Source organism: Sparus aurata, chromosome 17 (genome assembly GCF_900880675.1).
Source record: "Sparus aurata chromosome 17, fSpaAur1.1, whole genome shotgun sequence".
NCBI lineage: Eukaryota > Metazoa > Chordata > Actinopteri > Spariformes > Sparidae > Sparus > Sparus aurata.
Window position 1 is genome coordinate 36,314,142 of NC_044203.1, and position 16,111 is coordinate 36,330,252.

The following is a 16,111-nucleotide window of genomic DNA, read 5'->3' on the forward strand; positions in this document are numbered from 1 at the left end:
GTGTTTATTGACTCACTGGCTGGTGTGTTTACAACCAGAGCTCAGTTCAGTCTCTGTGCACAAAAGCTGGAAAGTCTGATGACGAGTGCAGACGAACATAATCAACTCATCAGACCAGTAGAGATTCAAAAGTCCACTTAACCTCTCCTCCAGGAGAAGTTCAGATACATGTGTACAAACAGACTCTGGTAAAGTAGAAGTACTGATTCAGCTTGATTACTCCAGTAAAGTAATAGATTACAGGCTCTGACATGTACTCAGAGTATCAGAGTAAAAAGTCTCCCTCTGAAGGACATTTGTGGTCAAAGCTAACTGAAGCTCACGTCATATTAATAGAATTCAAAGACTATTAAAGTTAAAGGTAGAATCAGTAGGATTTGTCCCAGCTGTTCCTGAACGCACCACAAAGACAGTTGATTGTTGAGTGTCATTCCCAGGACGTCAAATAGACACATGTTGGGTTGGTAAAGCGTCCCGAGCAGCAACAAAGAGAGAAAATCAGAAACTCTCTGAGTGCTCTGACACTGACAGTCTGAACTGACGGACAGGAAGTCAGAATAAATAGATTGAACTTCAGGTACAAAAACATAAATACAATTTAACACCTTTAAAGGAAGAACACACAGAGAATGACTCATCCTCTGATCTGGAGGAGAGAAAGAGTGATGGACTGAGGGAGGAAGACGGAGTGACAGACATCTGACTCAGCGTGTCTCCTGTCGGACAGCAGGAGGAAAAGAACGAGAGGGGAGCTGAAGAAGAGGAAGAGGAAGCAGAGGAGGAGGAAGAGGTAAACAACAGCCGGCGTGAGGGCGCTCTGCACATCGTGGGAAGGATGAAGTGTCGACAGCTGGCAGAGTGTCTGAAGAGTGTTTACAGGTGACATTAAAGGGGCGCTACGTTGTAAATAATAATGAATAAAAACTTTCTCCGTAAGTAAATAAACCAGCTGTTCTCAGACGAGAATTAAGTCCCAGAACACTGTCTGAATATAGAATGGTGGCAGGGTCCGCCACAGTTAACAGTAAAAGCTGCGTTGTCCTTTAAGGTCATTTTGTTTATTCAGTTTATTCAGTAACAAAAAAAAAAAGAATTACTATTTAGTTTGTTTCAATCAATGAAGATTAAAGTTTCCTCCCCAAAACTACATAATGCTCCTTTAACATTTCATTTTAATTTAATTGAGGGTTACATGTTCCTTCTTGTTACAGATTTGGCTTCTTACAAAACATAACCAATATTCAGTGACAATCAGCTACTTAATAATGGATCAATATTATAGATTAAAACACATTTATTGCCGTGTGCACAGGTACAGGGCAGTTTTGTTAAATTTGAATTCCTGTGTCTCTTTCTCTAGAAATAAAGGCAAAGAAGGCAGTTAAAGGAGCAACATACAACTTTATTAAGAATCACACTATGAGACTGTTTGTAGAAATGTAAATGTTATTTTTGTCAATAGTAAAATAAAACAAGTGAATAGTTTCCTGTTTAAGAGCCCAAAATTAAGAGTTATTGATTAATATCCCCGTTTACATCAGTAGAAACCGGCGGGAGCGAGTGTCCAGCAGGGGGCAGTGCAGCTCCGTCATTGGTTGAATGAAGCAACCAAGAAACCCACGAAGAAGGAATACAGGAAGTAGAGTAACAACAGATCCACGCCTGCAGTAACGTGAGGAGACGCTGACATGGATGAACCGGAGTGTGATGATGTTTTAGATGACTGGTTTATCGAGTCCCTGAAAACGTGAGAATTATTTACTCATTGTTAAAGTTCATGTTAGCTGTTAGCTAGAAGCTTCTTTCAGCCGCGAACGCTAAAACTAGGTAGCGTTGCAAACTGAACTCTTAAACTTTCCTAAATTCAACTTCCACTAACTCACCCTCAGGTGTATATTCCGTTTTCATAATATTAAAATATATTTCCTGCATCTAGTTTATCCGTTTTTCAGTTCGGCTTGCACGAATTCCAGAAGTGTTGTTAGTTTACCCGCCGTGGTGTCAATGAATTACTGTCCGACTGAAACAAAGTTCATGAGGTTTTCAGTACCTTTGTGCTGGCTTAACCTATAACCTATTGTTGGTTATAGGTAAGAGGTTGGGCTTATAACCTATTGTTGATTGCTAATGTGTAATTATTTATATAAATATTTGAATAGAAAATAAAAACATTTTTCTATTAAAGATCAGCATTTTCCCACGTACAGTCAGTCAGGGTTGTTGTCCAGTAGCATCCAGGTCATGTGAACCATTGACTCAAAATCAATGCCGAATTGTCTTCATATACTTGTTGAATGAGACACATGTATTTTTATTGGATTTTTGTCCTTGTCATGTTTTATATTTATCTTTTTTATGGAAAGTCATTTTTTTAAAAATAGGTTCCAGGTATAGTCAGCAGTTTTTTGTCAATATCTTTCAAGTCATGTGACCCCATGACTCGATATAAAAGATGGATTATCTACCTGTACTGGTTGAATGAGACACACCTGTTATTATTGGATTTTTATCATTATTTTAATGAAAAATCAGCATTTTCAATAGTTTCCTTGTATAGTCAGCAGTTTTTTGTCAATAGCTTTCAGGTAATTTGACCCATTGACTCAAAATCGATGCCGAATTGTCTCCCTGTAGCCGTTGAATGAGACACGCCCTATTTGTTTTTGCATTTTAGTCCTCCACATATTTTATATTTATATTTTAATGACAAATCAGCATTTTTTCCTTGTATAGTCACATTTACTCAAAAGCAAAGCTGACATCTCTTCTCATGCTGCTCGGTCAACAACTTTAATGCTGAATTGAAAAATGGATAGTTACATTTTATGGCTAAGACATGTTTGTTTATAATAACATATTGCACATGTGTATTATTTACTGCACAATCGTGTGAAGCAGTCTTGAGTGTGTGTGTGTGTGTGTGTGTGTGAGGCAGATGGAGGGATTTCACTTTGTGTTTAACAGACTTATGGCTTGTGGGAAGAAGCTAAGAAATATTAAATATGACGCATTTTTAAAGGAGTCTGGTGTCAAAGTAAAAGGCAGTGTGAATAGTCATTAACACCTGTCTGCTTTCTGTCCTCAGGTACAAAGATCTTTATGTGTACCAGCTGGAATGTCCCACCAAGGTCATCGAGTGGACGTCAGGCAGGAGTGAGTCAACATATTTTAATATAATAATCATCTCTGTTACCTGTAAATGTCTTATTCCAGAGTGGACTTACAAAACACTTCTATGAAGATTAACTCTGTACATTGGGCTGATTTTCAATTGGATCTTATTCAGGAGATGTTCACAAACTAAACTTTTTTATTATTGCTGTTTTGTTTTACAGCCGTGTGTGTCGCAGGTTACGGCTCATCTAAAAATGAAATCCTGGAGCTGCGTTTGCCTCCAAAACTCTTTGCCAATGAAAATAAGGTATCAAAACACCAACACAGTCCAAACTTTGTGGTTGTTATTATTAAAAACACAACTTCCAAATGTCACTCTTTGCTACAGTTTTGTGTGTGTGTTGTGTTCAGGGTCTCTGTGCAGAACGGGATTTCAAAGTTGTCCACGGTGGTTTCACAGACGGGCCTGTTCACTGCCTCAAACATGTCCCAGGAACCCGGTGAGTCTGTTTCAACTGTTCCAAGAGTGTCACCAGACTCCCTTAACAAATGTTGTGATTTTAAGAGTTGTTGAATCAGGAGAAACTTTCTAAACTTTGTGAAACACTCTTTATTTGGGACAACATGGCGTCTGTTTGTCCCAGTGATGGACGTGTTTATGTGCACATAGAGCAGGAAGTGACATCTGATCACAAGTGGTCACCATACCAGGTGTTCTGATGAGGTCTAAACCACAGAAGCCCTGAGGGGAAAGCACTTTTTTTTTTATGTTTGTGCTGTCTCACCATCACATCCGCTCCTGTGAGTGCAGCGGAGGGGGACGGACAAAAAATTATTTCATTTCAAACATTTTTTTGTGGCAGAGATTAAAAAATGGATCACCAGAAAAAGTAAATCTCACTTGTCCCTCACGGCTTCTGTTCTAAACCCAGTGATGTGAAATTGATTAATAAATGTAGGTGGAAGTTTTGTACGTGCTCTGAAGTTTGAAGTGAAGCTGATGTGGATTCTGTAGAAAAGATCTTAAAAACACCAGTCAGGCAGAGATGTAACTTGATTAGACTGCTGACATGAATTAACTTCCTGTTGTTGTTTTGACAGGTGTGTTGTTTCTAACGATGGGCGGAGCTCCGAGCTGCAGGTGTGGGAGCTCGGAGGAGAAGACAGCGGTGAGTTAAAGACGAGACCAGAGAGACGCCTTCTGTTTCAAAGTCACTTTTTTATTGATCGTCTGTTTTTTCCTTGACTGTGATCAGTGCAGCCACAACAACAAACTCCTCAGATTATCTGGCGGTTTTCAGATATTTTGTTCTAAATTGAAAGTACAAAATCAAAGCCTTCATTTTTTAAGCTAATCAATTAAATTGGTGTTGTGTTTTCTCACGATGTGATTGGTTATCTGGTGTTTCACTGTCCAATGACAGATGTGATCCGGAGAACAGGAAGTGTGGCGGGGAGGAGCGTTGTGTCAGAGGGAGGCAGCAGGATCGCAGCTCGACTCTCGTCACAGCCTCAAGTTCTTCACGGCGCTCGGAGCGGCGACGTCCAGCTGACCGAGCTGACCTCAGGACAGCCTCTGTACAAACTAGGTAAAAGTCATCTCACACACATTAATGTCACTTTGTAGCACAAGTCTCTGTTCTGTAGGTTCTAACCAGTGATGTTGTGGAACCATTTATAACATGATGTTCTTTTGACAGAGACGGACTCAGCAGATCCTCTCAGTTCTCTACAGTTTGTGACTGACGCCGTCTTCCTCGCCTGCTGCTGTAACGGGAACGTTTACATCGCCGACACTCGGACGGCTGCTGCCCCTCAGCTTTCACCTCCACCTGTGTCGTCAGGTGAATCTGTCCTCTGGTGGACGGACGCCTCCTCAGGTTCTTCCTGTTTGGACCCAACCAGCTGCAGGATCGTCAGACTCTCCTCGTCTGGACAGGCGGTGATTTCAGACCTGAGGAACCAGAGAGAAGCTGCGAGTCAGGCTCAGCTGGACGTCCAATCACATCACTGCAACCTGGATGATGTCACAGTGTCATGGGCTCCGGCGCTGGATGGCTGTATCGCAGTGTCAGGTTAGTTTACAGCACAGAGGGACATTAAAGGTGTAGTATTAGCAACCACCAACTGTTTTGAACATATGAGGAGCTTTAGATTAAAACTGCTGGGACATTTTAATGATGGAGAACAAAACGTGTAAATATGTTCAGCCTGTGGTGACCACACACCTTTACAACTGCTTTCTGGGTTTTAGGACTACAAACTACACCACTGTAATGTTCTTGCAAGACACTCCCTACTCCATCTCTGATTGGTTGGCATTCTTGGTTGTGTTCTCTATGCTTGACTCAAACTGTTGACTCACACAGTAGCTTGACCTGTCGGCTCTACCCAACAAGCCCAGAGACACTGGCAGCTCCGGCTCACAGTCCGCTGCATATCAGCTCTGCAACACTGTCTCTGGGCTCATGGCTGCCCTGCTGCTGCTCTGCCATCTGGCCTGTCCGCTCTACCTGGCAGCAGCAGAGACACTGAAGCTGCAGAGCTGATGTAGCGGACCGTCGGGAGTGTCTCTGGGCTCGTTGAGTAGAGCCGACTGAAAAGCTACTTTGTGAGATAAGTTTTAGTCAAGCATAGAGAATACGTCCAACCAGCCGAGATGGGACAGGGCAGGTCAGATTATAATAACACCTCTTCTGCAGAGTCAGCCATGTTCCACAGTACAAACCTACCTCCACCTGTAGGTGAGTGTGAGGAATGATCCTTCACACTGGACCTTTAAAGAAAATGACTGTTGTCTTGGATGTTTGAATGCTCTAAAAGACCTGTGCTAGTAAACACTGATTAACTGAGCTAACAATAGCAACAGTCATTAACAGAATACAGTTAGCAGCAGGTAGCTGATACTTTTGTAACTGATGGTAAAACCAGTGTTATATCTCGTTCTGAAAATCTGTGGAAATCTAAACTCCAGAGACAACAAAGCCACCTTAACTAGAAACCTGTTGGTCAGTTATAGCTGAGAAGAACCAACTTACCAGATGAAGTAACAGATTTGTTTCCCTCTGGCAGGTTTCAGTGGAGCCGTTCAGATCTACAACACGTCAGTCTGGAGGACGGAGCTGCAGGAGGCTCAGCCGCTGTTCCAGCATCGCGGTCACACAGTTTCATCGCAGCCTGACGACGGCGTCTTCGTCACCTCCCACGTCTGGCATCCCGAGCGGCCACGGACGCTCCTGTCCGCAGCCTCGGACGGCTCCGTCCATGTGTGGGACTGGGTCGACCAATCGGCTGGCAGCTGAGGAGAGGAGCGGATGTTACCTCTGAGGTTCTGCTCAGTGGAGCGAGTCAGGAACATCCAGTGAAAACATGAAAAACTGAGTAACTGATCACTTTCTGATTGAGCAGATCAACACATGAAGTCTGGTCTGTGGATTCCAGCACCGCCTCCATCTTTCATTAAAGGACGACGAGAGGAAAGTGGAATATAAGTACAAACGTGTCAGGAGCAGAATGTGGAACTCGTTTCTGTGCCCCAAAACCAATTTCATATTAAAATTACAGCAAAGCTTCATTTGCTGAAGATTAGATCAGAGAACATTTTCTTCTCGTCTCCAGTAAACTGTTGGAAACATAAACTTTAGAAATTACAGATATTTGTCTGGATTCATGTCGCAGCTGTTTCTGCAGACTTTTTTAAATTTAAATTCAAATTAGATCAGACGGCTTCTGGTTGTTGTGTTACTGCACATAATCAAATATTTTCAGTCCAGTGAGCCGGAGTGTGCTGCAACAGTTTGAAAGGGTCAGTAAGCAAAACACGTTTTCCTTCTTTAGACTGGCATCTAACAATACTGTCGTTAGTGAGGTAACCTGGTTAAACTGAGAGCCGGCAGCTGTGACACTGCATCAGCAGGTGATGGAGAAAAGCTTAATGCATCTTTTAACAGCATTAAAGTGTTGACAAAGACACTACAGAACCTTTTCTAATTGGATTTAGTCCCTAAAAGCTGTGTGAAATGTTTTTATTAGTCTGTATTTCTATAGTTGGGAACATCAGGAGCTTCGTTTACCTGCAGCAGTGACGCGCCGCTTTGTATGTTCAATTAAAATGAAGTGTGGTCTGGTTTTTGGAGTGTACCCGTGAGCAGCAGATGTCCCCGGTTAACTTTGAACAGTTCAGACAAAGTATCAACATCCGTCCTGAGTGATCGGATCACACGTGGTCGGCTCTTTGTACAGGTGTGAGTGAGACGCACACACAGTCTGATTTATACACGCTTCACTGTAACGTGAACAAAATGTTTATGCTCTCTTAACTCGCCAACGTTAGCAGCAGATGTTTGTGAACGCACCGCCTGTTTCAACTGACCCAACCAGTGAACTAGTCACCACAACATCACCAGACTCACTCACGACAAATTCTGCTTTATTTGGGCCTTCTTGTTAATTCAGCAAATGTTCTACATGAAGTTCTTTCTGTCTTTGTGTAAAAACCATGGTGTGTGTTTGTCCCTGTGATGGCCAAGCGGGGAAGTGAGATCCGATCACAAGTGGTCCATCACATGTTAATGCCAGGTGTGAAGTGACGGACTGAGAGCGTTCCTGTTGTGATCGGATCTCTCAGGTTTCTGCCTCCTTCAAACGTCTTCAGAAGATAACAAGAATTGACAACATCTGTTTGGGAAATTGGGTGACGCAACATGACACATCTGTGACGCGGCGACGCAGAAATAACCGACTCTGTGATTTGAAATAAATGTAGTTCTCCATCAGAGAACAACACGATCGCCTGACTGTCGATTTCTTTTTTCAGGGTGTGTTAACAACAAACTGTTTGTATGACTGACCTTCACTTTTCCCTCGATATCTTAAATCTTAGTGTGACTTTTGGGTCCTACAACACTGCCAGCCTTCAAAGATCAGCACTGTATGTTTAAAGCTGAAGTATGAAAAGGAGAAACCCAGCAGATGAAGTCGTGGAGCGGTTCTGTCTGGAGGACGGAGCTGCAGGAGGCTCAGCTGCTGTTCCAGCATCGCGGTCACACAGCTTCAGTCCGGCGGCAGCGTCTTCATCACCTCCCACGTCTGGCATCCTGAGTGGCAGCTCCTGTTTTATCACTGAAATAATTCAATCAGCATGACATCAGATAGTTTCAAGGTTTGCTAACACAAAGTCTCACTTTTTAATCTAGTCGTCTACAGTTTCTTTATGGTTTGTCTTTCATTAGTGCCATTTATGTTATCGAGTTGTTTACTCACAGTGACATCAACTCATCTCATTCAGACAGTCCAGGCCCTTACAACCATATTTTATAGTTTGTTGTAACTATTCTGCAGCCTGCTCACTATTTGGCACGTGTGGACACAGCTGGAGTTGAATTAAATCTTTCTGTTAACACGTTTCAGTCATCATCATCTCTTCTCTCTCTCTTTGAGGAACAACATGAAAGAGGTAAACATTGAAAGAAGCAAACAACCACGTGAGTGAACACAACGTCAGCGACAAAGATTCCTCAGAGAATTAAACTCATTCACCAACAGTTTACCTCCAGAACAGATTGAACACAAAGAAGCAGCTAACAATCATCCAGTGGTTCAGTTTACCAGTTTAACAAACAGTGGTTACATTTTTCTCCTTGACATTTCATCTCCCACTCTGACGTCGAGCCTGCCTGCAATTTGCTGCCCGTATTGTCCTGAAGATTACATTTTTCTCTCGCATTCAGCTGCATCATGAGTCAGTTCCTTCAGCGTAAACACTCTCCTCGACTTGTCTTTGTATTCTGTCCACACTGAGAAACTGAACCGAGGTCAGTGAAGCTCCTCTACAAGGAACCGGACGCAGTATTCACTGAACTGCAGTGACGAAACAGAGTTAATGAAGTAAAAACGTGTCGGTTCAGACGGGTTTTTCTGTAGTGTCTTATAATGTTATGGTTTTAATGTTTAAACTTATTTATATAGATTTGTATTTATATTTCACTGTTATTATTATTAACATTGATGGTTTTTATCTTTTAACTACTCATTTAATTCCAACTGGTGTGCATCTCTAAACCCATCTTTGTTTTCCTAATATATATCTTTTATTTTCATATTAATTAGTTTGAAAGGTGCCGTCTATATACAGCTGATAAACTTACACTTACAACTTACACCAACACTACAAAAAGTATCCTGTTATAAAAGACAAATATATGCATGTCAAATATATCAAATAAAATACAAAATTAAGGTTGTTTGTAATTTAAACAACTACGAAAGACATTCTGTTACATCATTACATTTTAGCTATTTAATTTAATAGCATTAATAAGGCTGCATTTTGTTGAAAAGTCGTTCTTTTGTGTCTTTGAGTTCATCATTAAAGTAACTCAGTGTTTCTCTTAATGTAGCCGACCGTGACTCTGCACTGAACACAGATCATGTCGGTGCTTAAAACAGCTTTCTAATGGAAAAACATCCGACATATTTCATTTATATTATCAAGCATCGACAATCTGAATATCTGAGACAACCCAGGAAACGTTTTGAATACAAATCATGCAATTAAACAACATAAGAGATGTGAACAGATTTAGGAAGTACATGATGGATGTGAAGTGTTGAGAAGAAGCAGATATAATCAACTGCATTGTGAGAAAAACATCTGACATAAAAGGGAGACAGACGGCAGCCCGCTACACAACACAAGAACCTTGAATTCTAACAACACATTAGTTTTCCTCCTCGTCTGCTTCCTCTCTAACGTCCAGACATGAACACAAGCGAGGGAGAGTGCCGTCGTCCTCAGAGTCCTTCACAGAGCAAAGTGCAGATAACTGTACTCGACTCAACGCAAACCTTCATCTGAACATGGTACAGAGTAAAAGATGTCTTTATCAGGGGCAGATGGACCGTCAGGGCTGATATTCAGCATTCTGACTATTATCTCTATCAGTGTGTTTTGTGTCTGAGTGCCAATAATATAACATAAATGTATAAATGCAGTACTTTGTCTCTGGAGCAGCGTCACTGCACCGTCTCTGTCTGATGTCACGAGTAGAAGCTCATCAGAACTGAATCATCTCTATTTGCAAAGTAATTAGTAACCAAAGTTATTAAATAAAACCTTAAAATTCTACACAAGTACAGAACTTCAGTAAACTGTAGTTAAATGTAAATCACGTGTAATCATCGGTTGTCGGTCTCCTTGAATGCTAATAATCGTTATCAACCCTGAAAAAACACACACATTGGTCGATGACTAGTCTGTTCAGCACTAAAGGTCTTTAGTTCCACATTTATGACATTTTGTATGAAACATTAAATGTGTTGAAATGACGTCTTCATTCAGATCAAATTTCACCTGTCTGTGACTTTAGAAAAATATTTAAAACTAATCAATATTGTCTGTTTTCAATCTACAAATGAACAAATTATACAAAGATGTCACTGCAGCCAACACGTTGTGATTCAGTCATGATTCCACTCGTCACCGTCTAATCACTGCTGACTTTTTGTACGTGACAGCAGAATCTGAACAACTTCCAGATCGTTTGGTGAAAACAAGTGAAAAACAAATGTAATAATCAACAACGTAGTTTCCCTCCTGCGACCAGCTCTTTAATATAAAAAGGTCCAACAAAAGAAATGGAATATTAAATCAGACAAACTGTGCAGCCTCCTCTCTTGCCTCTTGAATGTTACATTACATCTGCACTGAATACAAACGTCACCAATAATGACAAACTGCAGCTTCAGCTTGTAAGAACATTTCCCCCTCTTGTTTTTATCACTGTGTTTCAGCTGAGCACATCTCCTTCTTTCAACACACAGACTGAGTTTATCGTCGACCTCTGCACTTCATTTCTGTGCTGAAACTTTCCCTGGATTGACTCGTCCTGTCAGACCCAGTTGTTCTGTTTGTCTCCAAACTTCTGCTACCTGAGACACAAACACGACTGAATAAACCAGAGAGCAGCTCAATGAATTCACCTGCCGAGTGTTTACCTCCTCCTGGGGACATCTGTCTTTTAGGGATGTTTAATTTATCACCTTTGGTTTTTTATCATCCCTCTTTCAAAAGCCACTGGAACAAAAGGCATGCTGGGAGTTTTCCCCCCTGATCCATCACCTCTCTCTTCTGATATTGATGTCAATACCTGTCTCAGTTTCTAGTTTGACGAATGACAATTAACTCCAGGGCTGTCAGAACAGTCAATAAAGAAATAAAGTGATCGTTAGTTGCAGCCCGACCACAAACGATGGGCATCAGACTGAGTCATTCCATGACAACCAGACCAGAATCCAGAACTTTTCCAGCTCAAGTCAAGGATTTTCTTTTAAATAATTCATGTTGAAACTTATAATAAATTCATGGCACCTTTCAAAATCCCACAGCAACATGTTTTTATTCATATAGTTGATGCTGAAAGTTCAAATGGATAACAGGAAGTCATTTTTTTGGTTTTCACTTTCTTACAACTAAATCCTGATTCTGGGTCGTATTACTGAAGTTCTTTGACATCAAGAAGTTTTTTGGTCATAAATGAAAAAAAATAAAGACTCCCACAGATCTTGGTCAAGATCTGTGGGAGTCTTCAGAGAATTCAAGATGAAAACCCCAGAGTAGATTTTTTTTTAATTTCCCTGAAACACTTTAATGTGAAAGTCTTGATATTCACTGCATGTATATACAAAATTCTAAGCTGTTGCTTTGCTGCTTCATCGTTTATCAGTTTTTGAAATTAGCCAACTTTTTCATACATTCACACTATGTTGACTTCAAGGTTTTCTATCAGTCTGATACCCACTGAGCCGGTTTTTCATTTGGTTCCAGAAGATTGTAAGTTACAGCTTGTAGGTTTGTTCTTAATGAAAAAGTATTTGGAGAAGAGAACTGTAGGATTTCATAAAGTCTTGTGAATTTAACAGAAGTTTCAACATTAATCCATGACGTGGTGAGGTGATATGAAACGACACATATATCGTCTTAGACTGTGTAAGTGTCTTTCCTGGTTTTAAATGAATTTCCATAATGTTTAAAAAGAAGGATGAAACTTGTGAAGCTGTGTGAGTTTCACGAGGCTGTGGAGGCGAAACTGAGACAGATGAAGTTCGGAGGCTTTTCAGAGCGACAGTCATTATATTGACTGACAGGCCGGCGAGCGGCGAGCCTGAACCTCGGCTGGCCTGCAGACGCTGCAGTCATTACACCTGATCCTCACTGATCTGAATGAGTCACAGCCATTCTCTTAAACACACATCAGCTTCTGTTTGTGAAAACCAGTTTGGATGGACAGCAGACAGCGGAGGATGACTGACAGACCATAATGCTGCCTTCTTTTTTTTTTAACCATCATGATATAACCCGTTAATCACAGATCACGGTGTTTCCAGACTCATTCTTCCTTCCAGGGAGCCACAGAGTTCAGTTAATTCACATTAAAGTAAACTTATGGAGGAACACGATCGTTCATGTGGAGCCGAGTTTGTTTCCAAATCACTTTGTCTAAATAAAATCCTTTATTCACTTTGTTTTAGCTTTCTTTTAACCCTAACCCTCACCAAGACTTCTACCATTATTTCAACAGGCGTTTAGTCAGAATGATCTTTTTCATTTTTACTGACAGAAACAGTTATAATCCTGATAATGTGACATTTGATGGTTCTGCACCAAACAAACATGTTTTCTTCCATCTGGAGAAATGTGCAAGTCAGAACGTCTCTGCAGCTCGACGGTTCTCCATTATAACACTGTTTAGTCACATATTTTCACCTTTATTAAATAATTACAGCTTCTTGTAATTTCAATACTGGCTTGGACACTTGGCCACATTTTGAATTATATTTCCATTAACTGTGCAGCCTGTTTGTTAACAGGAACAGCAGCAGAGTCGACTGAGAAAGTAAATGCAGATTTTTCAGATTGTAATTCTGCAGTAGGGCGTTCATGATATGACAAACAAACTCAGAATAACAATATTATCGCATCAATTACCAGTGCAGAGAGTCTGTTACCATAACTGCAAAAGAAGAGTACAAACAGGACGATTACTATCAACTACTGGATTATTAGTCAAAAGGCAACCAGATGAACTCATTATCAAAAATCCAAACATCTAAACGATATTCACGTATGTGTTATTAACACGATATTGATATTTCATTTCTTTATACCACAGTTATCGTGTAGATCACAATATCAAACTCCCCTAATCTGCATATTATTTTATACCATTATTTATCATTCAGTCTGTAAAATATCAGAAAACAGTTAAAAGAAAAATTAATTCTTGAGCACAAAGTTACATCATCAGCCAACAACCTCAACACTTAACTTGATTTGTTTCAGAGCTAAAAGAAACTGTTGGAGTTTAGTTGGCCTATTTTTTTAACTGTACATCTGCAGACTGTAATCAGACTGCGTATCCCGGCTCTGACCCGGAGCGTCGTCATCGAGCACTGATGTAATGTAAGATCATGATGATTACTGCAATCATCCTCCATTATCAGCTCAATAACGGCCGCCGCTCGCTTTCACTAGCTGTCGCTCACAGAGAGTTTGAACCTTCGAGCAGCTGAGAGAGAAAAATAATCATCACTCTCTTTTTCATATATAGAAGATATTTGACATGTAATCACAGCCTGTATGATCTGCAGCAGCAGGAGGTTTTGGATGAGAGCTGCGTTGTATTGCTATAAAGTCTCACTCGTATAGATAAATACGGTTTATCTTTATAATTTTGTTTGTTTTTTTTAATTATGAAATTAATATTACTACCACTTTTAAACACTCTACAAAAAGCCACACACACTGAAGATATAAACTTATTTACACTAATTGAAGAAGAAGTCAGTGTAAGCATTTTTTTTCATGAAGGTGAAATCTGTCACAACATTTAATTATATAAAAAAAAAAACATTCATGATGCACAGAGATGACCCAGCCTAAGGTTGTTTCTATACAGACATAAGTGAACTTGTTTGTTTGGACTCACATTATCGTCATTTTTAGTTAAAATTACAGTCACCATTACAATCACGACTCATATCACAATATCTGTCAAAACAATCGCACTTAGATTTTCTCTGTCTTTAATATTTACCTCTGAGTGAGTAGAAGTAGTGATGAACAAAGTACAATTTTTAGACATTTGTACTTTACGTAATTAATCCCATTTTCTGCTGCTTTACAAGTCCAATCCACTTCACTCTGTAGGCAAATATCTTACTTTCATGCCACTTTTCTTTGCTAGTTACTTTACATTACATGCTACATCACATGACAATTTTAACAGTCACAAAGGAAACAACCAAACAAAAAAACGATACACAGATTCTGATCATGTAAAATCAGATCTAGAGTCCCCTAAACTATATACAATATATGTATAATTTACTTTAACTTAGATTCATTGTTAGATATTTTACTTGAGTACTATTTGAATGGGTGATTTTCACTTTGACCAAAGTAATCTTTTAACACGATATCTTTACTTTTGTTTAAGTTTGATCCCAATATATCCTGCCACCATTATGGTGGAGTGCATGTGGATGCGGACCAATATATCAATATCGAAATGTAATTTTACTCCCTAAGATCAATATTAGGCTCAACCCCAAACACTGCATGTGGGGATTAAAAACAAATACTCAAGTAACCTTAACGCACAAGAAACTAGAATTCATTTACAAGTACTCTAAATACTTGAGCAAACGTGCTCAGTTACATTCCTCCATTGTTTATGGAGCATCACATTATTGATTATAGAATGGACAAACTGCTCATTAATAAACATTAGCAGGTGTCTTACCTTAAACCAGGTGTGTGTTCCTCCTTTAAGCAGGTTAACCCTTCAGCTCACCGCGGCCATTACTCCCAATCAGGCCAGGTCGATTAAGCTAAGCTAACTGTTAGCTTGTACGACAGGTGAGTTCACTGACGTTGTTAGCATAAAGTTCGCATCAACATCGGCTCCAGAATCGATCAAATTTAACGACGACTTCGCTTCTATCTTCAGAGTTATTGTTCGAAGAGTCTGTGTCACCAGTTACCTGTTTTGTTACAACCAAAATGTCAAATCTGTGGACAGATTCCAGCTAACTTCAGTTTGTTCGGCACGCCAACCGCCAACCGCCATCTTTTTCTTCTTCTGCTGCTTCTTCTGCGTCTTCTTCTTCTTCTTTGAGTTTCATTGTCGGTTTATAAACAACTTTAAAATCGCCCGCTAACGAACCATACTGTGGAGGGAAGTAATAAAATGCCACATATTTAGAATATGACACAGAATAGAACACAGTTTAATAGCTTTCATGATAAATTCGTGTAAAATATATGTTTTAACCTGTGTGTGCAGCAGTGCCACCCTGTGGCGGCGACGGTAACTGCAGGGAGCTGCCCAGTGCTGCGTTCAGGTACAACCCAGAAATGTGACTACAAATCATGATGTGACTAATATTCACTCAAGTATTGTGCTAGTTAAATTTGAGGTACTTTTACTACTTTTAACATCTTCACCTATTAATAAATGTCTGCAGGAAATGTACTTCTTTACTTCACTACAATAATCTGACATCTTTAGTTACTAGTTACTTTACAAAATACGTTTTTTCACATGAAAATATTAAAAAATGACAAATTATTATGTTTGTTTTTTTTAGCCACATTGTCTGTTACCTGCCGTACTGTCTCCTTATTGTATTTAGAAATATATATTGTTTTAAATGCTTATCACAGGTTTCAAGTCTTGGTAAGGTTTTCAGATAAATATAGTGGTTTAAGATTTCCCTCTAAAAATGTCGTAGAAACAATATTGTAACATAAAAAATGAAAATCAGTGTTCCTCAGAATGGTGGTTGAGTAAATGTAGTCTGATTACTTGCTTATGAATTTGCAGCTCCTGGAGGATTTCCACTTGAAAAACAGTGAATCATTCAAAAAGGATGTGAGGAACAACTGCACTTGAAGGCATCAGTGAACTTTGATCTTTTTGATAATAATCATTCTCCA

At 39.8% G+C, this 16,111-nt stretch overlaps 1 protein-coding gene and 1 long non-coding RNA gene across 2 annotated transcripts; one reads left to right on the forward strand and one right to left on the reverse strand.

Annotated features, from left to right (window-relative positions):
- The first annotated feature begins 1,618 nt into the window (after nucleotides 1-1,618).
- wdr73 (WD repeat domain 73) lies at nucleotides 1,619-7,904 on the forward strand. The gene is made up of 8 exons (XM_030393836.1): nucleotides 1,619-1,747; nucleotides 3,086-3,153; nucleotides 3,336-3,421; nucleotides 3,526-3,614; nucleotides 4,216-4,283; nucleotides 4,539-4,703; nucleotides 4,815-5,189; nucleotides 6,187-7,904. Exons 1-8 carry the CDS (start codon nucleotides 1,689-1,691, stop codon nucleotides 6,414-6,416), a joined length of 1,140 nt encoding a protein of 379 aa, XP_030249696.1. The 5' UTR covers nucleotides 1,619-1,688; the 3' UTR covers nucleotides 6,417-7,904.
- LOC115567358 (uncharacterized) lies at nucleotides 4,314-15,389 on the reverse strand. The gene is made up of 4 exons (XR_003981178.1): nucleotides 14,916-15,389; nucleotides 8,079-8,235; nucleotides 6,153-6,412; nucleotides 4,314-5,068 (listed from the first exon to the last, which is right to left on the reverse strand). It is a non-coding gene; the product is annotated as an uncharacterized LOC115567358 (long non-coding RNA).
- Between the last annotated feature and the right edge of the window lie 722 nt (nucleotides 15,390-16,111).